This window comes from Lagenorhynchus albirostris, chromosome 3 (genome assembly GCF_949774975.1).
Source record: "Lagenorhynchus albirostris chromosome 3, mLagAlb1.1, whole genome shotgun sequence".
Classification (NCBI taxonomy): Eukaryota; Metazoa; Chordata; class Mammalia; order Artiodactyla; family Delphinidae; genus Lagenorhynchus; species Lagenorhynchus albirostris.
The window spans coordinates 153,758,596-153,786,110 of NC_083097.1; the positions used below are offsets into that span (position 1 = coordinate 153,758,596).

At 44.2% G+C, this 27,515-nt stretch overlaps 2 protein-coding genes and 1 long non-coding RNA gene across 7 annotated transcripts in view; 2 read left to right on the forward strand and 1 right to left on the reverse strand.

Annotated features, from left to right (window-relative positions):
* Positions 1-2,637, forward strand: part of GFPT2 (glutamine-fructose-6-phosphate transaminase 2) — a 45,540-nt gene extending 42,903 nt beyond the window's left edge. For both annotated transcript variants that reach the window (XM_060144390.1, XM_060144391.1), the window contains 2 exons: positions 375-536; positions 1,762-2,637. In XM_060144390.1, the coding sequence (XP_060000373.1) occupies positions 375-536; positions 1,762-1,806 (207 nt within the window). In that variant the 3' untranslated portion in view covers positions 1,807-2,637. The remainder of the gene's footprint in view (positions 1-374; positions 537-1,761) is intronic.
* Positions 1,362-11,309, reverse strand: LOC132517356 (uncharacterized). The gene is made up of 3 exons (XR_009539715.1): positions 11,263-11,309; positions 9,866-9,927; positions 1,362-1,988 (listed from the first exon to the last, which is right to left on the reverse strand). It is a non-coding gene; the product is annotated as an uncharacterized LOC132517356 (long non-coding RNA).
* A 497-nt stretch (positions 11,310-11,806) lies between these two features.
* Positions 11,807-27,515, forward strand: part of MAPK9 (mitogen-activated protein kinase 9) — a 58,359-nt gene continuing 42,650 nt past the window's right edge. For 3 of the 4 annotated variants that reach the window (XM_060144392.1, XM_060144395.1, XM_060144397.1), the window contains exons 1-3: positions 11,807-11,908; positions 12,677-12,808; positions 12,910-12,982. The gene's annotated coding sequence lies outside the window, so the exon portion shown is untranslated. The remainder of the gene's footprint in view (positions 11,909-12,676; positions 12,809-12,909; positions 12,983-27,515) is intronic. The other variant, XM_060144394.1, reaches the window with a different exon arrangement.

Below are 27,515 nucleotides of genomic sequence, written 5' to 3' on the forward strand. Positions count from 1 at the left end.
TCTGAAATTCATTGTTATTTATCGGTTTGCTTATTTACATTTTTGTTTTCTTACCACTTGACTATGAGCCCCTGGAGTAAGGGGTAAGAGCTCCTGCTCTTTGCAAAGCACATTGGAGCCACTCACAAATGGGTGCTGCATGAACGCAGCAGGAGGTGACCCCCTACCAGGGAAGAATACGAACCTCACCAAAAAAGCCTCCAAACTCTTTGTCCTTTACACAAATCGGATACATCACCTCATCCATAACTCCAGCAAAAGCAAAAGATCACTGTTATGATTGCAATATGTTTATCTCAGAAACTCTGCTGTGTGTGAGGGATTGCTTCTTTCAGAGATGATCTGCATCTTGTGATCACATTTCTCTGTCTTAGGGTCGCCCAATCATACTGTGCTCCAAGGACGACACTGAAAGTTCCAAGTTTGCATATAAAACAATCGAGCTGCCCCACACCGTGGACTGCCTCCAGGGCATCCTGAGTGTGATTCCACTACAGCTCCTCTCCTTCCACCTGGCTGTACTCCGAGGATATGACGTACGTCTAAAAATTGCACATCACCCAGCAAAGGGGAGAGACATAACCCAGAGTTACATTTGGTTCTTAAATACTTATTTGGCATAAAAATTCATAAGAGAAATATTTACATTTAAAATAACTGTTTTTAAAGTAACTTATACCCCCTGAAAACAAGATGGGAACTGCAAGATGTATGAAGGCCATATTAAACCATAAGCTTCTCACCCAGAGGCAATGTTAATTAGCAAATTTAATATTTTATTCCAGTCTTTTCCTTGTGCCTGTGCATTTTTAAAGATTTTTTTGAGATAATATCAAGGATGAACTTTTATAACTTCCTTTTTAACATATTACAAATATTTTCTCACATCTTGAACTTGTAAGCAACACTTGGTCATTGCACAATATTCCACTGCAGTCTTACAACACAAATTTTAACAATTACTTAACCGGTCTTCTATTATTTAAACTGTTTCTAATTTTTTGGAATATCTGCATAAATAACAATTGCAATGAATTATCTTTGTATATACATCTTCCTCCCACATTAGAAGATTTATCCTCAGTCTAGCAAATCATTCAACATTTTGGAACTCCTATATTGTCGATTTCTGTTCCAGAAAAGAACCAGTTTATGATCTCACCAGAAAGTATGTGTGCAAAGAAATAGTTTTACTACAATTTTGAGAAGCTTTAAAAAATATATATCAATACCAAAAACAATATAACAAACATCCGATGGTATATATACCATCCAGCATTGACATTTGCCAACATTTTGTCATTTTTGTTTCTTCTCTTTTTTAATGTTATTGTAAATGAAATAAGACCCTGTAGATAAAGTTGAAGGCTACTTTATCAACCATCCTCAGTCACATTTCCTTCCCAGTCCCCACCCTTAACCAATAATTTAGTGCATCTACTTCCAAGAAAAGTGAATTTTTAACAGTACAAATTGAGCTAGCTGTTTTTAATAGCATGAATCATATCCTTTTAATAGTGTTAACACTGCGTGACACAGGTGCCCCATAAATATTTATTGTATAAACTAAACATTGTACAGTTCAGTGAAGTTTCTGGAATAAGGAACTGCTTCCAAGATGCAGGTCTCAAGGAGCTCATGGTTGGAGGTGCCCAGGAACACCTGTCTCCTTGTCGTCAAGTACTCTGAGAGTAGGCTTTATAAACACAGTGTGTTGCTGAGACTTGTGGGGTCCTGAGCAGCTACTTTCTGTCATTTTAGGTTGACTTCCCCAGAAATCTGGCCAAGTCTGTAACCGTGGAATGAGAACAAGAGTGTGAGAAGACCATCACCACCTTTAATCTGATTTAAGACCTTTCCCAGTGACATCAAGTGGGAAGAAAAGCTGGCATTCTGCGTGTTCTGAGTAGATTCCAGTAGAGCTTGACAGCTTTGACGTGCCTTGTACCCAAGTGCTTTGCTTACAGCAGATAGTGTTTCTCTGTGTCCTGAAGTTGCCAGAGGAGAAGGGAATCATTGTTTACACATGGGATCTGAGTGGACTTTTCCAATACCGTGCAATAGAGATACAGCTCTCTTCAGAGTAACTGTGAACCTTTTTTAACCAACACTAGTTAGTTTTAAAGACAAAATATTTATAATGACAATTGTATAGCTTTTAAGTTATTTTTCTAGTATGTGGCTTTCTGTAGCCAAGGTAACGCCCAGACCATACCCTCAGGCTACCCAGTGCACCCAGTGTCCTGGCAGGGAGCATTCATCTCAGATTTGAGCACCAGGCATTGCCCCTCTGGACTCCTTTCTCCTTTCCCATCCTCTCTTGGCTGCTCCTGAGTCCTGTCCCCTGACTTCAGGGAAGACCCCTCCCACCATCTTCCTATGCCTCTTATAAGTCCTGTCAAATCTCAACTCCCTTCAGCAGTGTCTTCTCATCTAAATCTCTCCGACAACTTCTCTCTCATCATGGTTCTTTTTAAGATCAAGCAGTATTTTGGTCCCTGCTCCTGCCCATAGTAAAACAGCCTGAAAAATCCCATGCAAGAGAGTAGTTTCAAGAGGGCTAACTTGCCCTCTATTTAAAAGCATGCACAATCAAAGTACTATGCAATTTTAAGACAATAAATACAGTACAATTTTTTTGTCTTGTGCGTGTGTTTTTTTGTTATTCTCATTCTTTTCGCATGCTTTTGAGGGCTCCTCAAAACAAACTCAGCAGTGTCTCGTGGGGGCAGCCCTGTTTGTTGGTAGCCACACCCGTGACCTATGTGCTTCTAGGATGAAAATGAGCACTATTTTAACAGAATGGAACAAAATGCAGGAGATTTGGGACTTTGGAATGAGAATCCACTGAATAGCTGTTGGAGGGGGTTGCCCAGAGCCTGAATGAAGCATACAGAGGTGAAACTCAAATTTGTACTTTTTTCCCCCAGTAAGCCTATAAAGTCACCAATTTTATTAATAGAATCAGGCAGGAAGATAGAAAGCCAGAGACAGAATTCTTGTGGAGTTGGAGTTTGGCTCCCTATGAAAGTGCTATCCCAGACAGCTCGAGTGGTGTCTTCATGGCAACTAATTGGTATGTGTAGCTCTAGAATCCCATCAGATCTTTGTTCTGGATTACCCGTGGGCTATTCAGTGACCTTTTTCATCCTATTCTATGCTCTACTCTGTATCACAGGGGTTGGAAACCTGGGAACTACATTTCCAGGTTAAATTCCACCAGTGAGAGACACTTCTGGGAGATTTGAAAGACAGTTTAGAAATTATATTATTCAATGAGAAATTCATATCACTCATTCATATAACTTATTTCTGTGCTGGCAGAGGCAGACAGGAGGTCCTGTTGTGGCCCTTGGCCCCAAAATATCCTCTATGGTGGGGCTCCCTACAACTCACCCATCACTCAGTGCTCCAGGCTGTGGTGGCCACCAGCACAGCTTTCCTGTGGCTCCTCCAAAATCCTAATTCTGGAGAGTTGGCAGGAACCCAAGGGGCTGTGATGGCATTCTCTGACCTTCCTCCTGCCCTTCTCACAAATTAACAAGTGTGTAAGTCTTGTTGGAAATGCCTGCTCTGGTTTCTGTCTTCCTGACCAAACAATGACCAATACAACTTCAGGTTAGGAGACTACAAACTAGCCAGAACATTTTTATCTGAACAAGGACCAGAAAAATGTATTTCATCCTTAACACCTGAGAGGTGATGACCATCCTGACTTCTGTGCTCATTGTTCCCTTGCTTTTCTTTATAGTTCTACCTGTGTATCTACCCCATACAATAATACTCAAACAATAATACTGCCTAGTCTTGAAATCGGAGGGCAAGCACACACCATTCATGCAAGGAGTGGGCAGCACTGTCCCCGCTGGGCAGAGGCTCCAGGAGGAGGTGAGTGGAGCAGTCTTCGGTCATGGTCTGACCTCCGCTTCTCTGGGAGGTGACAAGGCCCTTTCTGGGGAACTCACGAGCAAGGTCACAAGTGAGTCTTGGAAAACACTGGGCTCTCCACAGTCAGGTGCCTGGCAAGACTGAAGTGTAGACCAGGAGCTGGACATGCAGCAGAAGTCTGGTCAGTGAGAGTGGGCTGCTCTGTCCTTTCTATATCTGAGCCCATCGTGGTCTACCTCCCGCTCTCAGGGAAAAGCTGGAAACTTCTGTGAGTTATATGCGTGTCCTCATCAGAGCCTGAGGGGAGAGACCCTCATCAGCACATGGTCAAGACAAGCCAAGTACTGATGAGAATCTGGGCCAAGTTCTCCTGGGCTTTCTGTCCTCAGGTTAAGAAGATGGACTGATGGAAGGGGGGTCTTGGTGATGACAGTCTATGTGCCAGGTCACACTGCTGCAGTGTGGCTCAGTTGCCCTCCACAGCTGCTGCAGAGCTGTCACCTTGGGATCACCTTTCACCATCCTCCAGGGGATTCTCTCCTCATCTCTCATGTCTCTTGCTTCCTGTCTCTGTGTCTTCCTTCTTCTGAGTCCTTTTTTGTTTTGGTGGAGCACATACTTCTTGAGTAAAGATGCTGGGAGATAAACGTTTTGAGACCTTGCATGTCTGGAAATGACTTTATGACTCACACTTGATTGAGGGTTTGGCTAATTATAGAATTCTAGGTCAGATAAAAATGTTTCTTTCAGAATCATAAAGGTAATGCTCCCTTACCTTGTTCCCAGTATTGCAGTTGAGGAGTCCAAAGTCACTCTGGTGTGCCTTTGTCAGTGACCTCTTTATTTCCTTCTTTTTGTTCCCTGTGTTCTGAAATATCACAACAAAGGTGCCTTGGATCTCTTTTCATTTAGTGTTGATTTCAGTCTGGTTACTCATGATCTTCAAGTCTGGGATGTTTTCTTGAGTTACTTTTTTATGGATTTCTTTTTGTTTCTCTAGCCTCTCCGTTATTCAGAGGTGAAGCTGCTGAGGGTTATAGCTCAGGGGTAGAGCATTGGACTGCAGAGGTGAAGCTGCTGGAATGGCCTGTAATTTCTTATCCTTTCTATTGTCCATCTTATCTTTTTTCTCTACTCATTGGGAGATTTCTTCAATTTTCTCTCCCAACCTGTCTACTACCAAGATTTTCCATTTCTGCCAAATGATTTAATTTCCAAGAACTCTTTTTTTGGCTCTGAATATATATATATATATATATATATAAATAAATATAATATTTTAAATTAACTAAAGTCCATAATTTATTCATATCTTCTTAATTTGTATCTAATTCCCCTTTCCTATTCAAGGACATCACATGTCTCCTTGGGCTCCTCTTGGCTGTGCCAGTTTCTCAGACTTTCCTTGTTTTTGATTACCTTGACAGTTTTTTGTTTTTTTTTTTTTTTGCGGTACGTGGGTCTCTCACTGTTGTGGCCTCTCCCGTTGCGGAGCACAGGCTCCGGATGCGCAGGCTCAGCAGCCATGGCTCACGGGCCCAGCCGCTCTGCGGCATGTGGGATCCTCCCAGACCGGGGCACGAACCCGTGTCCCCTGCATCGGCAGGCGGACTCTCAACCACTGCGCCACCAGGGAAGCCCACCTTGACAGTTTTGAGGACTGTTGCTGGGTATTTTGTATTGATAGAATGTCCTACATTTGGATTTCCCTGGTGCTATTCTTGTGGTTAGACTGGCGCTCTGTGTTTTGGGGAGGAAGACCCCAGAAGTAAAATGCCATTCTCATCACTTCATATCAAGGGTACATACTATCAACATGTTTTATCACTGTTATGTCAGGTGACCCTTGACTGGGGTAGTGTTTGTCGGGTACTCTATTTTTCCCCCCTTTCCATACTGAATTTTTTGGAAGGAAGCCATCATGCCTATCCCACACTTAAAGAGTAGGGAGTTATGCTTCACCTCCGTGAGGGGAGTATCCACATAAATTATTTGGAACTCAGTACAGATTTGTCTGTTCTCCATCTTTTTGTTAAATCATTTATTTCTGTTACTATGAAACTCATGGATATTTATTTTACACTTTGAGTCATAACCCAGTGCTATGTTACTTATTTTGTTGTTTGAATTGTTCCAGCTATGGCTATTGGGAGCTCTTTCAGTTGGCTCTTGTGACATGACCCCTCGTTTGTGTGTGTACTTTGTAAGCACTTCCCTTTCTTGCACTACAACTTGTGCTAGGCTCATCTTGTATATTCCCTGCCCCTGCCCTAGAATCAGCCATTGCTCCAAGGACCCCTGGTTTCCTTTATTTGTGAATGGCATTAGAAAACAAGACCTGGGCTCTGGCTGTGTTTTCACTCCTGGGATGTCATTGCTTCTAGGCCATCTCAGCTGAGAGAGCAAGACATAACTTGTGTGCTGAATTTTTTAATGGTGGTTCTTGTTACTAGGATGCAATATTTTTTCATACTCTTTGAAGCCTGCAATGATTTTTTTTTTCCTTTGGAATTTTCTTCTCTACATAGTCTCTGTTTCTTTCAAGATGCAGTTTTCTGTTTGATTGTCTTAATTTTCTTTGCCATGTGACCTTGGGCTGTCCAGTCAGATTCAAGGTAGGTGGAAAGTCCTGAGCACACAGTGGGGCTTATTTTGATGCCAAGATTCACTGCCGGTCAATCTGGAAGGGGGCTTGTGGGGGGATGGAGGTCAAGCCTTTACTTTAGGCTTCAGGGCTGGTCAGACTCCCAGAGAAGAGCTTTCCAGTCCCTTGCCTTTGAGCAAGGGTCCAATGGCTGGTGCTCTGGGAGAAACCTGGAAGAGGAGGGCTGAGGGTCACTGCATTCAGTCATACAGTCATGGATCAACCCCATTTTCATACAGCTCCCATGCCTTCAGCTGTGCCCCCAGCTCAGACATGCTTTTTTTTCTTTAACACCTTTATTGGAGTATAATTGCTTTACATTGTTGTGTTAGTTGCTGCTGTATAACAAAGTGAATCAGCTGTATGTATACATATATCCCCATATCCCCTCCCTCTTGTGTCTCCCTCCCACCTTCCCTATCCCACCCCTCTAGGTGGTCACAAAGCACGAGCTGATCTCCCTGTGCTATGTGGCTGCTTCCCACTAGCTATCTATTTTACATTTGGTAGTGTATATAAGACACCCTGTTTCTTATTACCAGAGAATAAAACCCAGACTTCTGTCTTTCCCAGCTGTTTTCTGCCCTTTCGCCTGCCACGTCCTCACATGAGCCTGACTGACCAGCAAAGGGTGGGAGCCCTGCAAGGGGGAGCCATCAGAGTCCTCCCATGGGGGTTTTCAAACTTGACTTGAGACAGAGGGTCACTCCCCTTGGGTGGTGGAAGAGCAGAAGGTGACATGGAGAGAAGGAAGCTGACACAGAGGAATGGGATGGGTAGAGAGCTTGCCTCTGGCTTTCAAGGCCTCAGCCTGGCTCTCAAGCCTGCAGTACTGAAGCCAGCTCTACCCCCGCTCTCCCTCAGGTGCAACAGTGCAGGAAACTCCCCCAAATTGTCCCCATTGGTTTAAGTGCAATGTGGCTTTCTATAACACACAACTAAAACAGTCCTAACTTGAATCCTTTGGCACATCTCTGGTCCTGGTAAGGGCTGGGGAGAAGAGAGAGTAGGGGTTAATGGACTGTGGGGAGAGCAGGCAAAGTCGAGGGAGGGGGCCAAAAGCAGCCAGAATGAGAACACTCACATACCCCGTGTGTAAGGTCGGCACCCCGCCTTTGGTACTTTGCTCCTTGAGTCCTCGCATCAGGTTGGGTTCACCACCGATGCCCATTCCCCATTGAACTGAGGCTCTCTGAGCCTAATCCCTTGCCCAGAGGAGCACAACTAAGTGGAGAGCCTGACTGGAACCCAGGTGAAGAGGCCCACATGGGATGGGGAGGTGGGCAGTGTCTGCCAGCAGCAGCATCAAGGGCAGGGAAGGGCAGCCAGAAATGCTCTAATGAGGCTTGGCAGAAGCATGAGCAGGCCAAGGGCAGAAGTCCCCAGCCAAGAACCAAGCCAGGTTTTTCTCTCTGACTACTCCTCCTCTCTCACCCCTACATCCTACCTGTAAGACCTGACAATTCCACCTCTTGAACAGTTTTTTTTTTTCCTTTACATCAAGTTTGTTTTGTATAATTTACACACATTAAAAGTCATCCTTTCTTAGGTGCACAATTCTGAGTTTTGACACATATATAGTCATATGAGGACCACCATAATTAAAATACAACAGAGTATGCCCATCATCCCCAAAAATTCACTCATGGCCCCTGGGAGTCATTCCCCTCCCCACACTTGAGCTTTGACAACCACTGATGTGACTCTGCTTTTTCCAGAAGGTCATATAAATGGAATCATGTATAGTTTTATGTTTGGCTTCTTTCACTTACCATGTTTTTAATACTTATCCATGCTGTGCTGTGCACTCGCCACCAGGCCAGTCCTTTCTGTGTCAGGTAATATCCTACTGCATGGATGTACCACAGTTTGTCTTTCCATTCACTGAATTATGGACACATGGGTTGTTTCTAGTTTTTAACTGTTTTGAGTAAGGCTGGTATGAACATTCACGTAAGCTCTTTGTGTGAACATGCTTTTATTTCTCTAGGGTATATATCGAGGAATGGGATTGCTGGGTGGTATGACAGCTATGTGTTTAATGTTGTCTGAAACTATCAAACTGTTTCCAAAGTGGATAAACCATTTTGCTTTTCCACCAGCAGTGTCTGGGAGTTCCATTTGCTCCACATCACCATCAACACTTGCTATTGTCTTTTTTCATACAGCCATTCTAGTGGGGTGTGTAGTGATAGTGGGTTGTAATTTAATTTGAATTTGCCTAAAGTCTTGAAACAGTTTTAAAATCAGATCCTTCCTTTTGACACCTGCTGCCTTGGCCCCAGACCAGACCTCATCTTCTCTTACAGGGACCTTTGCAATAGCTCCCTAATTGGTCTTGTGGTCTTAAGCCCCTCATCCCTGAAACTTCATGTGCCCTAGTGATCTTACCAAAATAAACATCTAATCACTCTGCTCACTTCCTTTCTTAATACTCCACAACAGCTGCCCTTTACCTCCACAGCCAGGTCTCCACCCTGCGATGCCCCAAGGCCTATTACGTAAGGGGTGAGTGAAGTTGCAGGCAGATGTGGATAATAGGGAGTTGTGGAGACTGTGGTGAACTAGGGGTCTCACCTAAAGGGGCAGCTGCCACTCAGTTCCAGCTGACTACTATGCGAATCTGGGCCCCATGTTGCCAGAGCTTTAACTATTCAAGAGAAACCAACAATTGAGTGTTTCCAAGGTGAAAGCTCCCAATTTTTAAATGTTGGCAACTAAAAAACTTAAAAAACAAAGAAACAAACAACTCTCAGGGTTAAACAAAGCATATCAGTGAGCTGAAGCCAGCCGATGGGCCTCCGGTCAGCTGTGCCAGTCCACGCACCTCAAAGCCCTCAAAACTCTCCAGTCGCCCTTCTCCATCTCCAGCAAGACTAGGTGATATGTGGTTTCCTGAATATAGCATGCATGTCCTCACTTCTGAATCTCTGGGTCTGAGTGCGCTTTCTGCCTAAAGCACTGGCCCAGAACATTCCTGCTGGCTTTCCAGCCTCAGCTGGGGCTTCCTCCTGTCCAGGAGGCCTTCTTCAACTGCTCCTCTCCACCTGGCAGGCTAGATCAGCTGTCAGTGCTCATGTGTTCCCCCTTCCCCCACCCCTGCAGTTCTCACCACACTTGTGACAGGATCTTCTCTCTTGTTGGCCTCAACCGGAATCCTGTGCACTCTTCCAAGCACAGACCAGCTCCCTGGCCCCCACCCTGTAACCTCAGCTCTATGTCCATAAATGTTCCCTGTACTTCATAAGCCAGAAAAAAGCAGAATCCTTTCAGAAAACTCAGCAGGAAATGTATATAGGTTTGTATGTGTGTACAATGATTTTTGGTACTCACTTTCCATGGGATGAGTGCTGCAAAGTCAGGGCTGGATTGTGTGTGAGAATGGGTGCTCCTTCCTAATCTGAGAAGAAGCACCCATGAGTGCTCCATCGTAAAACCACAGCTCCGACGGTTTCCCATAATCCTTGATGGTGGTAATTTTTGCTCCCTGTTTTCTGTTGTGCACCTGGGGCAGGTGGCAGTAAGGTTGAGTGTGGGCAGGAGCCTATCAGGTGGGCCCTCCTCAATCAGGCAACACTCAGGAGTTACAATTTCAAGCAGGGATGGGCCATACTCAGTTTTAGAAAACTTGTTCTGGTAGCCAAGGTAGGGGTGGCCTAAGGGGGACACTGCACCTGGATCCCTTCCTCTACCCTACCTCTCTTCTGAGGTCCTGGTGCCCCCAGCCTGGCCATGGGTCACAGGCTTGCCAGCTTCCCCCAGTTCTGCCACCCTGCTCCATGCCCCTCAGCCCCTTAACCTCCCCCCTCTGCAGAGTCCTGCTCCTTCCCCCAAGTTTGGCCCCTGCCCTGGCCACCCTGTGGTCCTGGCCACCCTGTGAGGGCTGTTCCTCCTTCACAGTCCACCAGTCTCCCCATCCGCAAAGTCCAATTCCCCTCACCCCATCCACGGACCTCTGAGCTTTTCCCCACTGTGTCCAGCCTCCTTGCCTCACTTCCAGCCTTGCTCATCCAAACACAGATCCGACACCACCTCTCCCATCATTTCACATGACTCCAGACATGCTGGAACCAGATCCAGAGGCTAGAGGGCTGTGGGAGATGCCTCAAAAGAAGGTCAGTGTCTATATGTCAATGCTACTCTCTCTCTTCGTCCCAGCTTACCCTTCCTCCTCCCCGTGTCCTCAAGTCCATTCTCTACGTCTGCGTGTTTAATCCTGTCCTGCCCCTAGGTTCATCAGAACCATTTTTTTAAAGATTCCATTCACTTTGTTATACAGCAGAAACTAACACAACATTGTAAAGCAATTATACTCCAATAAAGATGTTTAAAAAATAAATAAATGAAGTGATCAGGATAAGGGGAAAAAAAAAAAGGTCAGTGTCAACAAACCCCAGGTCCTAGGGGCCCTCAGCACTGCATTCCCTTCCCTCCATTTACGACTCTGCCATTCTCCTCTGAGACAGAAGCTTGAACTCTGCCCCAGGAGCACCAGCCTGTCCTCTCCTGCCCTGTCGCTGACCTGCCGAGGATACTTGTCTGCACATGGCCACCTCCTCGCATCTCCGTCCCCGACTTCTGGGAGCACCCCTACAAACTCGTTCACGGTGAGCAGAGGAATCCAAGGTCCTCTCCTCTCGTCCCCACTCCCTCGCCGCCTCCGCCTCCCGGTCCTGGACGCCAAGGCCCCAGCTTCCCTCGCCCTGGCTGGCCCTCGCCCTCACCCTCACCCCGGGTTTCCCCCAAATGGACCGGCTCCGTCTCCCTCCAGGCCGACTCGCCGCTGCCAGTCTGCACCTGCAGCCCTGTGGCCCGGCTTTCGGTCCCGCCAGCCCGCCCTCTCCACCGTCTCCCGGCTCCGTGTTCGGCCGCCGCGCCGTGGGCCCCTGTGGGGGCAACGAGCTCAGCTAGCTCGCCGAACAGTGCCTGCGTCAATAAGGCGCGGATCCGATCTGCTGCGCTACCTTCGAGCGCCGCTCACCAGTCACTGAGGGCCCTGGCTCCGCCGGCCGCCCCGCCCGAGCCGCCCGGCAGTAGTTCGTCCCCACCACCCCGCGCGCGATTGGCTGCACCAGTCCGACTTACCGCGCGCCGATTGGTCGGCGCGCGGGTCGGTCAGGCCGAGCGCCGCTGCGGCGGCGGCGGCGGAGGAGAAGAGAGCCAGACCGGAAGGGATCTAAGCGCTCCGGCGCCCCTCACACCCACTGCGGCGGCGGCGGCGGCGGCGGCAGCGGCGGCGGCGGCGGGGCGGAGCGGAGCAGAGCGGGGCGGGGCGGCCGGCCGAGCCCCGGGCAGCGGAGCCGCGAGCCGCCAGCGCGCAGCGCCGCCAGTCCGCCCGCCTGCCCTCTCCTCTTGGCGCGGCGGCGGGGAGGCGAGGTGAGCCCGGCGGGCGGGTTAGGCCCAGCGGGGACTCTCGGGCCGAGCCTCGCTGGGGAGGGACGGCGGGAGGGCCGCGCGGCCGGGATCAGCGGGGAAGGGGGAGCGCGGGGCTGGAGGACCGGGTTCTGTGGGGCCGACCGGGGTCTGCGGGGTGCTGGTGACCCCGGCCGCAGCCCCTCGTCCCCCGGGCTGCCGCAGTCACCCCTCCCTACCGGCTGTCAGCACCCCAAAGCTGAGGGCCCGCTCCCTAGTCTGGCCTTGGCAGACCTACCGTAGGGTCTGTGGGCGCCCCCCCCCCGATTGTTTGGCACACAGCAGCACACCTGCTCCGGGATGCTCAGAAGCCTGGGATTTGGTTCCTGCGACCTTAGCAAAGGCACTGACACTTGATGTTTCTCGGTTTTCCCCTCAGCAAAGTGGGAGAAATGTCTGCCCTTTGGGACAGTGTTGTTGTCAGGCTATATGAATGTGTGTGAAAGCGCCTGGGCAGGAGCCCAGTGCACATTTGTGAAAAATTGGGCGGCATACTGCTCCTTGCTGGTTTGAGTGTGGCAGGAACCCCCTCCCCATTCGCCCATAGTCCCCCATACTAACGCTGCTCCAATGCCTTGTCATTGCACACTCAGTGCCCAGCAACGCCAGAGCGGGCCCTGCCCACCCCACCCCACCAACCCACCCCTCCAACCCCCCACCACTCCCCCAACCCAGAGCACCGTTCTCCTGTCCCACCCACCTTACTTGCCTTGAACGTTCTGTTTACCTCAGGACCTTTGCACTTGCTGTGTCCAGTGATTGGCGTTGTCTCCCGGATCTTTGCACAGCTGGCTCCTTCTGGTTCTTCTTCTGGTCAGATGTCTCACTTTACACAATGCCTTCCTTGACCACCCTCTTTCTTCCCTTAGTAATTCTTTCTCATTATGTTGTTTAATTTTCTTCCTAGTATCTGGTTTGAAACTATTCTATTGATTTGCCTGTTTATTTTCTGTCTCTCCCACTAGGATGTAGCTTTATGAAAACAGGTAGTTGTCTGATTTGTCCACTGCTTTATCCCCAGTGCTTAGAAAGCACACAGTAAGTACTCAGTAATATCAGTCCAGTGAATGAATGAATGACCCTGCCCGCCTGTTGCTTTTCCTTTATGTTTGTTTAGTGACTTCTGACTAACTTGTGAAACTAGTATGCAGATGGAAACTTGCTTTCATTTTGTGAAACATTTTAATGTCCTTGACCCCTTTATTTGGTAACTGTCAGAACAAGCTGTGATATAAAATCTTATATTTTTGTAATGTTTTAGCTGTAACTTCCTTCCACACATTCAGGAGACATTTACTGAATTCTACATTATCTAGGTCAGGCTTTCTGCTCGGCCCTGGGGACACAAAGGCAATAGCAACAGGGTCCCTTCCTCCAGAGAGCCCAAGAGCCCAGTAGGGAAGGCAGACATGTAGAGAGTATTAGGACAGCTGGCTGTAGAGGGGGGGCTGTGCCATGGAAACTTGGAGGAGGTGATGGCTGGTGCTGGAGTTGAGCCTTGAATGGTGATGAGAAACTTGTCAGGTGGGGGAGGCAAGAAGTGGGAAAGGGCAGGGTGAAGGAAGAACTTTAGACCAATGTGGGGTCAAAATCAGCCTGTTGGGCCAGGTGTAAGAGAGCTTGGAGTAGTGGGGACCCTGGAGAACCAGACCCAGCTCACCCAGCAATTTTTAGAAAGAAGTCAGAACTCGACGTTTGTATCTACACTCTCTTGATTTTGAAATGTTGGCAGTAGCTAATTTTAAAATGTTTTAAATGCTGTGAAACAAGCAAAATACAGACCTCATTCAGCTTTGTTGCAGGATTGTCGACCTCCAGTGCAGGTTGTATAGGAGGGAAGAGTTGCAATGAGCTGGAAAGGTAGCCCAAGGCCAGAGGAGCTAGGCCCTATTTGTCCAGGTACTCTCATTTAATTGTCACTGGAGCTCTGTGATAGCAGCTATGAAGCCCATTTCTGCAGAGGAGGAAACAGAGGCTCCCAGAGTTTCAGCAGTCTTGCTTCATAGCAAGCAGCTGGAAAGTGAAATTTGAACCCAGGTATCCCCCAGATCAGCATTCTTTCCTGGGTCCCTCAGCTCTGAGTATTCTCTTTTGGCTCTTCATTTGTTCTGGAAGAACAACATCCAATTTAGATAATGTTTCCCTTCATTTAACCCTTTTTTTTCCCCTTCAAAAGGATTCTGCAGGGTTAAAAATAATACTATTTTGGCATAGTCTTCTCTGAAAAGTTTTGATTCTCCTGAGTCTCCTGAGGAGAATCCACTCCTGAGGATTTAATTTTCAGGATAACACTTTAAATAATTTGTTGACAGATTAAAATATGTTTATTTGGCCTCCCTAAATAAATGTTAGAGGATACACCTCAATTTGTCTATTTAAAATCAAATTTCTTAATTTTCTGGATAGAGAAAAGTGCCAGATGAAGCAATTAACAGTGAGTAAGCCAATTTATTTCATGATGCCTAAGATAAAACAAAACCACATTTTTTTCTTAAGACTATTGATTTGGCAGTAGGGCAGCTATTTCCAATCTAAATATGTAGTTATACTTGGTTAAGAAGGTGACATTTTTACATAATTTTCCCTAAGAATTAAGGAAAATTAAATTTGTATTTGGCCTTCTGTGATTGTATGAACTAGTTTCAACATCAGTCTTTAACTGTTTATTATGAGGAATTTCAAACATATACGGAAGTAGACAGAGTAGTATCTGGCTTTAACAATTACCAACTCATGGCCAATCTTGTTTGTCCCTAATCCCATCCATACACCTCACCCCACCTATTATTTTCAAGCAAATCCTAACTATGATGTCATTTCATCCATGAATTTTTCAGTTTATGTTCTAAAAGATAAGGAGTCTTTTAAACTTTGAAAAGCAATAATTCCTTAATATCATCAAATAGCCAGTCAGCATGCAAATTTCTAGTTGTCTCATAAATTTTATAGTTTCTTTAATAGTTTCTTCATTGGAATCAGGATCCAGATAAGGTCCATACATTGTGATAAGTTCATATGTCTTTTAAATTTCTTTTAATCTGTAGATCCCCCTTTATTTCTTTTTTTCTTTTCCTTGTAGTTTATTTGTTGAAGCAATAGCTTTTCCATTATTGGGATTTTACTGATTGTACCTCTCCAATGTAATTTCTTGTTCCTCTGTATTTCTTGAAAAGTTGTAGTTGGATCTAGGCGAGGTTTGGTTGGATCCAGGGTGCCTTCTTAAGGGGGTGCACGCTTCCTCTAGAGGCAAGTAGTCCTGGTTGGCTCACACTATGATGTTAGCCGCTGTTGATGCTCAGTGCCTGGACCCATTGATTCATTAAGAGGGCATATTATTTCGGGGACAAGTTTGTATATCTTTTGCCCGGCAAGAACTCATTTTTTAGAAAGGACTGTAGATCTTTTCACATTTTTTATTGGCCTTTGGATTGCCAGTTAAAGTATTGTTAAAAGGTGCCTCAAATCCTCTTTGGAAAATGTTGGGGTGTAAATTAATAGATATAAAAATAATGAGTGGGGCTTCCCTGGTGGCGCAGTGGTTGAGAGTCCGCCTGCCAATGCAGGGGACGCGGGTTCGTGCCCCGGTCTGGGAGGATCCCACATGCCGCGGAGCGGCTGGGCCCGTGAGCCATGGCTGCTGAGCCTGCGCATCCAGAACCTGTGCTCCGCAACGGGAGAGGCCACAACAGTGAGAGGCCCACGTACCGAAAAAAAGAAAATCCATTTTTCCAATTCTTAACTCTCAGAAACATAACTACTATTATATGTTGGAAAGTGGGTGTCTTCTAAAAATTTCCTGAGAAGATGGCAGAGTAGAAGGACATGTGCTCACTCCCTCTAGCAAGAGCACTGGGATCACAACTAACTGCTGAACAGTCATTGACAGGAAGACAGTGGAACTCACCAAAAAAGATACCCCACATCTGAAGACAAAGGAGAAGCCACAGTGAGATGGTAGGAGGGGTGCAATCACAATAAAATCAAATCCCATAACTGCTGGGTGGGTGACTCACAAACTGGAGAACAATTATACCACAGAAGTCCACCCACGGGAGTGAAGGTTCTGAGCCCAACATCAAGCTTTCTAACCTGGTGGTCCGGCAACAGGAGGAGGAATTCCCAGAGAATCAGACTTTGAAGGCTACCGGGATTTGATTGCAGCACTTCAACAGGACTGGGGGAAACAGAGACTCCACTCTTGGAGGACACACACAAAGTAGTGTGTGCATCAAGACCCAGGGGGAAGAAGCAATGACCCTATAGCAGACTGAACGAGACCTACCTGCTAGTGTTGGAGGGTCTCCTGCAGAGGCAGTGAGCAGCTTTGGCTCACCACAGGGACAAGGACACTGGCAGCAGAAGTTCAAGCCTGTAGGTTCCAGTGCTGGGTTGCTTCAGGCCAAACAACCAACAGGGAGGGAACTCAGCCCCACCCATCAAGCAGATTAAAGTTTTATTGAGCTCTGCCCACCAGAGCAACACCCAGCTCTACCCACCACCAGTCCCTCCCATCAGGAAGCTTGCACAAGCCTCTTAGATAACCTCATCCACCAGAGGGCAGACAGCAGAAGCAAGAAGAACTACAGTCCTGCAGCCTGTGGAACATAAACCACATTCACAGAAAGACAGACAAAATGAAAAGGCAGAGGACTGTGTACCAGGTGAAGGAACAAGGTAAAACCCCAGAAAAACAATTAAGTGAAGTGGAGATAGGCAACCTTCCAGAAAAAGAAATCAGAATAACGATAGTGAAGATGATCCAGGAGCGCTGAAAAAGAATGGAGGCGAAGATCGAGAAGATGCAAGAAATGTGTAACAAAGACCTAGAAGAATTAAAGAGCAAACACCTTGAAGAATTAAAGAACAAACAAACAGAGATGAACAATACAGTAACTGAAATGAAAAATGCACTAGAAGGAATCAATAGCAGAAAACTAAGGCAGTAGAATGGATCGGTGACCTGAAAGATAGAATGATGGAATTCACTGCCGCAGAACAGAATGAAGAAAAGAGAATGAAAATAAATGAAGACAGCCCAAGAGACCTCTGGGACAACATTAAACGCACCAACATTCGCATTATAGGGGTCCCAGAAGGGGAAGAAAGAGGGAAAGGACCTGAGAAAATATTTGAAGAGATTATAGTCAAAAACTTCCCGAACATGGGAAAGGAAATAGCCATCCAAGTCCAGGAAGTGCAGAGAGTCCCAGGCAGGGTAAACCCAAGGAGAAACACGCTGAGACACATAGTAATCAAACTGACAAAAATTAAAGACAAAGAAAAATTATTAAAAGCAACAAGGAAAAAACGACAAATAACATATAAGGGAACTCCCCTAAGGTTAACAGCTGATTTCTCAGCAGAAACTCTACAAGCCAGAAGGGAGTGGCACAATATATTTAAAGTGATGAAACGGAAGAACCTACAACCAAGATTACTCTACCCAGCAAGGATCTCATTCAGATTTGATGGAGAAATCAAAAACTTTACAGACAAGCAAAAGCTAAGAGAATTCAGCACCACCAGACCAGCTTTGTAACAGATGCTAAAGTAACTCCTCTAACTGGGAAACACAAGATAAGAAAAGGACCTACAAAAACAAACCCAAAACGGTTAAGAAAATGGTAATAGGAGCATACATATCGATAATTACCTTAAATGTGAATGGATTAAATGCCCCAACCAAAATACACAGTCTCGCTGAATGGATACAAAAACAAGACCCATATATATGCTGTCTACAAGAGACCCACTTCAGACCTAGGGACACATACAGACTGAAAGTGAGGGGATGGAAAAAGATGTTCCATGCAGATGGAAATCAAAAGAAAGCTGGAGTAGCAATACTCATATCAGATAAAATAGACTTTAAAATGAAGCATGTTATAAGAGACAAGGAAGGACACTACATAATGATCAAGGGATCAATCCAAGAAGAAGATATAACAATTACATATTCACCCAGCATTGGAGCACCTCAATACATAAGGCAAATGCTAACGGCTATGAAAGAGGAAATCAACAGGAAGACAATAATAGTGGGGGCCTTTAGCACCTCACTTACACCAATGGGCAGATCATCCAGACAGAAAATGAATACGGAAACACAAGCTTTAAATGACACAATAGACCAGATAGATTTAATTGATATTTATAAGACATTGCATCTAAAACAGCAGATTACACTTCTTCTCAAGTGCACACAGAGCATTCTCCAGGATAGATCATATATTGGTTCACAAATCAAGCCTTGGTAAATTAAAAAAACTGAAATAATATCAAGCATCTTTTCTGACCACAACAATATGAGATTAGAAATAAATTACAGGGAAAAAAATGTAAAAAACACAAACACATGGAGGCTAAACAATACGTTACTAAATAACCAAGAGATAACTGAAGAAATCAAAGAGGAAATCAAAAAATACCTAGAAACAAATGACAATGAAAATACAACGATTCAAAACCTATGGGATGCAGCAAAAGCAGTTCTAAGGGGGAAGTTTATAGCAATACAATCCTACCTAAAGAAACAAGAAACATCTCAAATAAACAACCTAACCTTACACCTAAAGCAATTAAAGAAGAACAAACAGAACCCAAAGTTAGTAGAAGGAAAGAAATCATAAAAATCAAAGCAGAAATAAATGAAATAGAAATGAAGAAAACAATTGCAAAAAATCAATGAAACTAAAAGCTGGTTCTTTGAGAAGATAAACAAAATTGATAAACCTTTAGCCAGAGTCATCAAGAAAAAGAGGGAGAGGACTGAAAGCAATAAAATTAGAAATGAAAAAGGAGAAGTTACAACAGGCATCGCAGAAAGTCAAAGCATCATAAGAGACTACTACAAGCAACTCTACGCCAATAAAATGGACAACCTGGAAGAAGTGGACAAATTCTTAGAAAGGTATAACCTTCCAAGACTGAACCAGGAAGAAATAGAAAATATGAACAGACCAATCACAAGTAATGAAATTGAAAATGTGATTAAAAATCTTCCAACAGGGCTTCCCTGGTGGCGCAGTGGTTGAGAGTCCACCTGCCGATGCAGGGGACATGGGTTCGTGCCCCGGTCCGGGAAGATCCCACATGCCGCGGAGCGGCTGCGCCCGTGAGCCATGGCCACTGAGGCTGCGTGTCCGGAGCCTGTTGCTCCGCAATGGCAGAGGCCACGGCAGTGAGAGGCCCGTGTACTGCAAAAAAAAAAAAAAAAAAAACTTCCAACAGACAAAAGTCGAGGACCAGATGGCTTCACACGTGAATTCTATCAAACATTTAGAGAAGAGCTAACACCCATCCTTCTCAAACTCTTCCAAAAATTGCAGAGGAAGGAACAATCCCAAATTCATTCTATGAGGCCACCATCATCCTGATACCAAAACTAGACTAAGGTACTACAAAAAAAGAAAATTACAGACCAATATCACTGATGAATATAGATGCAAAAGTCCTCACCAAAATACTAGCAAACAGAATCCAACAGCAGTTAAAAGGATCATACACCATGATCAAGTGGGATTTATCCCAGGGATGCAAGGATTCTTCAATATATGCAAGTCAATCAGTGTAATACACTATATTAACAAATTAAAGAATAAAAACCACATGATCATCTCAATAGATGCAGAGAAACTTTCGACAAAATTCAACACCAATTTATGATAAAAAAACCTCTCCAGAAAGTGGGCATAGAGGGAACCTACCTCAACATAATAAACGCCATATGAGACAAACTCACAGCAAACATCATTCTCAATGGTGAAAAACTGAAAGCATTTCCTCTAAGATCAGGAACAAGACAAGGATATCCACTCTCACCACTTTTATTCAACATAGTTTTGGAAGTCCTAGCCACAGCAATCAGAGAGGAAAAAGAAATAAAAGGAATACAAGTTGGAAAAGAAGTAAAACTGTCATTGTTTGCAGATGACATGATACTATATGTAGAGAATCCTAAAGATGCCGCCAGAACTCTACTAGAGCTAACCAATGAATTTGGTAAAGTTGCAGGATACAAAATTAATGCACAGAAATCTCTTGCATTTCTATACACTAACAATGAAAGATAAGAAAGAAATTAAGGAAATAGCCCCATTCACCATTGCAACAAAAAGAGTAAAATACCTAGGAATAAACCTACCTAAGGAGGTAAAAAACCTGTACTCAGAAAACTGTAAAACACTGATGAAAGAAATCAAAGATGACACAAACAAATGGAGAGATATACCATGTTCTTGGATGGGAAGAATCAATATTGTGAAAATGACTATGCTACCCAAAGCTATCTACAGATTCAATGCAATCCCAATCAAACTACCACTGGCATTTTTCACAAAAGTAGAACAAAAAATTTCACAATTTGTATGGAAACACAAAAGACCCCGAATAGCCAAAGCACTCTTGAGAAGGAAAAACGGAGCTGGAGGAATCAGGCTCCCTGACTTCAGACTATACTACAAAGCTACAGTAATCAAGACAGTATGGTACTGGCACAAAAACAGAAATATAGATCAATGGAACAGGATAGAAAGCCCAGAGATAAACCCACGCACATATGGTCACCTTATCTTTGATAAAGGAGGCAAGAATATACAATGGAGAAAAGACAGCCTGTTCAATAAGTGGTTCTGGGCAAACTGGACAGCTACATGTAAAAGAATGAAATTAGAACACCCCCTAACACCGTACACAAAAATAAGCTCAAAATGGATTAAAGACCTAAATGTAAGACCGGAAACTATGAAACTCTTAGAGGAAAACATAGGCAGAATACTCTTTGACTTAAATCACAGCAAGATCTTTTCTGACCAACCTCCCAGATTAATGGAAATAAAACCAAAAATAAACAAATGGGACCAAATGAAATTTAAAAGCTTTTGCACAGCAAAGGAAACTATAAACAAGACGAAAAGACAACCCTCAGAATGGGAGAAAATATTTGCAAATGAATCAACAAAGGATTATTCTCCAAAATATATAAATAGCTCATGCAGCTCAATATTAAAAAAACAAACAGCACAATAAAAAAATAGGCAGAGGACCTAAGTAGACATTTCTCCAAAGAAAATAAACAAATTGCCAACAAACACATGAAAGGGTGCTCAACATCACTCATTATTAGAGAAATGCAAATCAATACTATGATAAGGTATCACCTCACACCAGTTAGAATGGGCATCATCAGAAAATTTACAAGCAACAAATGCTGGAGAGGGTGTGTAGAAAAGGGAACCCTCTTGCACTGTTGGTGGGAATGTCAATTGATACAGCCACTATGGAGAACAGTATGGAGGTTCCTTAACAAACTAAAAATAGAATTACCATATGACCCAGCAGTCCCACTACTGGGCATATACCCAGAGAAAAACAATTCAAAAAGACACATGCACCTCAATGTTTATTCCAGCACTATTTACAATAGCCAGGTCATTGAAGCAACCTAAATGCCCATTGACAGACGAATGGATAAAGAAGATGTGGTACATATATACAATGGAAGGAACGAAATTGGGTCATTTGTAGAGACATGGATGGACATAGAGACTGTCGTACAGAGTGAAGTAAGTGAGAAAGAGGAAAACAAATATCGTATATTAACACATATATGTGGAATCTAGAAAAATGGTACAGATGAACCCGTTTGCAAGACAGAAATAGAGACACAGATGTAGAGAACAAATATATGGACACCAAGGGGGGAAAGCAGGGAGGGGGAGTGATGGTTGTGGGATGAACTGGAAGATTGTGATTGACATATATACACTAATATATATAAAATAGATAACTAATAAGAACCTGCTGTATAAAAAAAAAAATTCAAAAATTTCCTGAAACATCATCTGCCTACCACACGCTAGAATGAAAAGTAAATTCTGTGCATTGCCTCCTGTCTATTGTGTCTTTCACTGAGGTGCTCACCAGTATTAACCACGTCATCAGCTTTTGCACTTACCAGATTTTAATTCACATTTGCAGAATGCAGACATTTGTTGGGATAAGTAGAATGGGTGTCTTAAGGTCAGCTGACGTTGAGACCTTGCCCTGTGCTAGACACTGTGCTAGTTTTCCTCTGAGGTTGATTCTGCAGTTATTCCCGTTCTACGCATGAGTGTAATTGCTTGCCCAAGTTCACTCACCCAGATAAATGGCAGACCCACTGCTCTCTGACTCCAGAGTCCTAATCTTAGCCATTGCACGAAGCTGCCTTACCACATTTACTCTCCTGCTTAGTTTTGCCTTAACATATATTTCCTGGGCACCCACTGTGTACTTAGTAAAGGATTGAGAAGTAGATCAGACACATTTTCTGCCCTTGAGGAGCTCACAGGTAGAAGTAGAGATAGACTTGCAATGCAAATGAATACATGATGTGGTGCCAAAAAAGGGACATGCCCTGCACAGTTTGAAAGGAAAGCCTATAGAGGAGAACTTGCAGGAGAAGCAGGTGCTTGCACTAGGCTTTGGAGGATGAAGTTTGGCCAGGAGAGCAAAAGGGGGAGGGAAGTCATCTCAGGCAGATGGGACAGCTCAGGCAGAGACCTGAGGTATGCAGTAGCTGGGGTCTGCTGCTCCCAGGTGGTTTGATAGTGCCGAAGAGTGGGCCAGAGGCCCTGCAGAACTCCTCTGCTGTTATAAGAATTAGAATTTTACTGTCAAGGCAGTCGGTCACTACTGAAGGAATTTAAACAGGAGAGCAGTATGATGACTGCATATTTTCAACAAATCTCTTTTAATTCCTTATTTTGAAATAATTATAGATTCACAAGAGGTTGCAAAAATAGCAGAGAGGTCCTGTACACTCTTCACCCAGTTTCCACCAATGGTTGTATATTTATGTAACTATAGTATGATACCAGCATCAGGCAGTTAGCATTGGTACAATGCTTGTACAGTTCTATGTCATTTTATCACATGTGGAGGTTCATATAATCACCACCTTTGCCATCAAGATACAGAACTATTTCATCATCCCAAAGATCTCCCTTGTACTACCCGTTTATAACCACACCACCCGCCTTGCCCCCCACCATCCATAACCCCTGGTGACCACTAACCTGTTCTATATCTCTATAATATAGGTAATTTTCATTGCAAGAATGTTGTATAAATGGAATTATGTCCTATGGACCTTGTGAAATTGGCTTTTATCACTAAAAATTGTCACTAAAATTTCATAATACCCTTATGACCCACCCAAGTTGTAATGTATATCAGTAGTTCGATCATTTTTATTGCTGGGTGATGGTCCATGGTATTGACATACAGCAATTTGTTTAACCACCCACCCACTGAAGGACATCTGGATTGTTTCCAGTTTTGAACTATTACAAATATAGCTGCTATAAGCATTCATGTAAAGGTTTTCAAGTGGACAGATCTTTCTTTCTAATGTGGTATATATACAGTGGTTTGGAGGTATCAGGAATGGAGGCTGGGAGAGCACTTTGGCTATTGGTATGTCTGGGGAGCAATGAGGCCTTTACTCACAACACTGGGTATCGGGCATTGGGCCTGGAGATGGGGAGACTGACGACTACAAGGAGCTGGCAGGAAGAATCCTTGCTGGAGTCACTCACGTCCCTGTGAGTGACATAATAACCAATTCTGTATCATAGTATGTACTGTAACTTAAGAACTGATGTTCAGAAGAATGGCCCTGAGGTGCTGTGAAGATTTTGGTTATCCAAGAAAGATTAAGTTGTTGTGCTATGCTATTTTTAATATGAATTAAAGTAGGAAAAAACAATTTGATTAAAACTTTCAGCAGCAAGCATTGAAACAAAGAGGGTGATTGTGAAAATCTGCTTTTAATCACAGCAGTCAGTTAATTTAAATATTGAATGTCCTGGGTATTCTGAAACATTAGTGTGATTAAAGGTTTGAGTCTATGGATCACTGAATTATCTTCATCATCAGAAGAAAGTGTCTTAGTGGGGTGAAGACAACAAGATGAGATGTGAAGATCTGCGTTATTCTGGCCTGGTCTTTACCAGGCCTTGGACAGTCACTTTACTTTCTAAGTAAAATTAGAGATATTACAGTAGTATATTGGGAAAAACATGGATATAGTAGTCAAATACACCTCAATTCAAATCCAGGCCGTGCCACTTTCCAGCTGAGAATTTGGGCAAGTTCCTTACTGTCTCAGTTTTGTTTCCTCATTTGCAGAGTGAGGACAGTACCACGCACCTCACAGGCTGTTAGGAGAAGGTGTATAACTGTGTACTTAGAGCCTGGCCCACTTGCCTTCCTGCCTCCAGTCTCATCTGCCTCAAATCCATTCTCTGTAAAGGTGTCAGAGTGACCATTTTGCAACTTTTCATTTAAAAGTGTTTGTTTAGTTTTTAAAATGTGAAATATGTGCATAGTTTAAAAAAAGAACAGAAAATTATAATGGCAAGAATGAAAGTCTCATTTCCCACTGTTTCTCTGCACTTGCTAGCATATTGTGTGTGTGTGTGTGTGCATGTGTTTGTGTATTTTTCCATACATTGGAATTTACTGTATGCAGTCTTCTTTAACTTGCTTTATTTCCTTATATATCTTAGACATCTTTCCATATCAATGCATAAAGTCCCTGCATTGTTTTTAATGGCTTTATTATACTTTTGTGCCGTAATTTATTCAGTCATTCCAAGGGTACTTTTTAGGTTATTTCTAGTTTTTTGCCTGTTACAAGCAGTGCTACAAACATCCTTGCACAAATATCTTTGAATATTTGTACACATGTATTTGTCAGATACATTTATAGAATTGTAGTTGCCAGGTTAGGAGTCTTGTGCATTTAAATTTTTCCTTAGGTATTACCTATTTTGCTTCCAAAAAATGTTTTACTAATTTATAGTTCTCACCATCATGTGTGAAAGTACCTGTTTCGTCACACCTAGGTTGATACTTAACTTGCACGCAGGTCTTGCCTCCTCCAGGAAGCCTTCCTTTACATCCATCTCTCACTCACACATTCCACTTGTTCTCTCACTCTGCCCTCTGGACACTACTCTGCTGGGCTTCTGCCATGCAGCCTGTGCATTCCCCTAGGACACCTCCTACGTGGTGTGATAAATATGCAGTTGGTGGTTTGAGGGAAGGGACTGTCCAATTAGTACTCCATTGACAGCTGGTACCTCATGCTTGGCACACAGGAGGCCGTCAGGAGTTTGTTAGGAGAACTCAGTAAATGGTAGCTGTCATCCCCACAAGACTCAGACTGTATGCTCTCCACTGTTCTTTCCCACTTTAAAATTTTATAACTATGTAAAGCTGTAGTTAGAGCTAATTTTTCTATTTAGAAAAGTTAATCAGATTTAATATTTATAGTACCTGAATTGCTTATATTTAGAATACTAGAGGTAGAGAAAAAATTTTTTAAAGCATTTCTTATTCTAGGCTCTAAACAGGTAGGAAGGTTTCTCCTGCCCAATGTTTATTTATAGAGTGGGTAGATTTTACAGGTCTCCAGTCTTGGAGAAATAGAGATTTTCGATTAGAGCATTTCATTAAACAAGCATTCATCAAAGCAGTATGGTAAGTGGGGAGAGTGTGGACATGAGCCAGATGCCTTTAGCAAAGGCTTTGCCAATTCCTAACCTCAAGGCACCCACTCACCACAGTTAGGTCTGTAGGAGCAGAGTGTGTTCTTCTAGGAGCTTTTTCAGTGGAAAAATGGTGGGCATTGAACAATGTCTTATGAGAGGGAAGACAGGCCCTCCCTGCTTTTGAGGAGCTTCTGACTTGGCAAAGGGAGGCAGAGGCAGACCTGCAGAAGCCGAGTGACAGTGAACACGGTAGGCACTGGGTCCCACTGCTGGGAACCGAGGTGAGGAACCAGCATCTTCTGGTGAGGGAAGTTAAGGCAGGGACTGCACCTTCAGTGTGTTGGTAATGTGGTTGCATGAAGAATTCTTAATGTGTTGGTAATGTGGTTGCATGAAGAATTCTTAACACCTCTCAATTTGTAAATTGTCTTCTGAAACCAGGTTGAGGTCCATTTTGTTGAAATACAATCTCAAGAGAGAGTTGATTTCATTAATAGCTAAATTACATGCTTTCTTAGTTTGGTTTGGGGTTCTTTCTCTTGCTCTCATGAAGCCCATGAAGCCCAAGATTGACAGAGGAGGTGGCTTTGACAGATTCTGTCTTAGGTGATTTTTTTTTTCTGCCTAATAAGGGAAACTTATTTTAATTTTAAAATTATTTAAAATCTTGAGATGAAATTATGTTAATTATTGACCTAATAATGTAATGTACTCCCCAAATTCACAAAAGCTAACCTAATACTGTACCAATCTGAGTACAGGTTACAACAGCTATAGCAGAGAGAGTTCCAGAGTTGCTCAACAAGGTTGAGATTAATTTGTGCCAATCTCAATGTGGGCAGGTGGACCAGAATGGGGGCCACCTCAGTGCCACAAGGTCATTCCAGACTCAGGCTGGTGGGTGACTCTAGCATCTTCAGCATGTGACTTCCATCTCTGGATCTATGACTGCTGATCCCTCAGCCAATAGCAAGGGAGAAAGATAGATTGAAAGGCAAGCAGCTTTCTGTTTAAAAAAATGATCTGGGAGTAGCATACATCACTTCTGCTCACATCTCATTAGCTAAAGGTTAGTCATCTGGCCACAGCTGGCTGCCAGGAAAGTGACCAGATGTCATCTCTAGTTGGGTAGCCATTTGTCCAGCTGGAACAGGGTGGCTTCTGTTACTAAAATGAAGGGAGGAGTGGATCCTGGAGTAGGTCAGCAGCCTAGGCCTGTCATACTGTCCCTTGGCCACTTCAGATTTAACTTAACAAGCCGTACTTTCCAACTCAGCTATCTCTTGCTTACCTCCAGCTGTTTCACCTTTGTTTCTCCCCATCTCCTGCAGGGCAACAAGTCACGTACATTCTTCCTCCAAGCCGTGCATTTCCTTCTTTTCCCCACCTGCCACAATCCTGCCATTTTTGTCAGGTCTGCCTGTTTTGAGTCCTACCCATTCGAATCCAACCCTTTCTCAGCTTCCCGAATGACCTCTCTGAAAAGCAAGTGTGAACCCATGCCTCTCGTGCTTTGATGGCTCTACAGCCCTCAGGCCCAGGCCCAGATGGCTCTGAGCGGCTTCCAGGGCCTGGGGTGATCTGGCCTTGTTTTCTCTCCAGTTTTTTCCCCCCATGACCCAGCAGAATCAAATCTCAAATGATTTGTCATGCTTAGAAGGCACCTCCAGCTCTCTGCACATGCTACTTCCTATCCCTTCACCCTAAACCTCCATTCTTCTGGGTTTAGGGCTCTCCTTGCATCCGATCTCTTCTGAGTATACCCGCAGTGTACGCTCTCTGTAAGCTTGAAACGCAGAAGGCAGGTTCTGGCAAAGGACCTGGTCCACAGTGGTGCTCAAGAAATGCTTTATGAATGACCAGTATTGCTGGTGCATTACAACATGGCCAAGAAATAGCAGGTTGTAGTGGCTCCTGCCTTCTCGCTGAGTCTGTCTCTGATCCTTTGCATTTTTACTCCACTAGTCAAGCTGAGCAATTCACCATGTCTGAGCACAGTCAGTTTGAGTTCTGTGCTTCTACTCTGTCTCTGG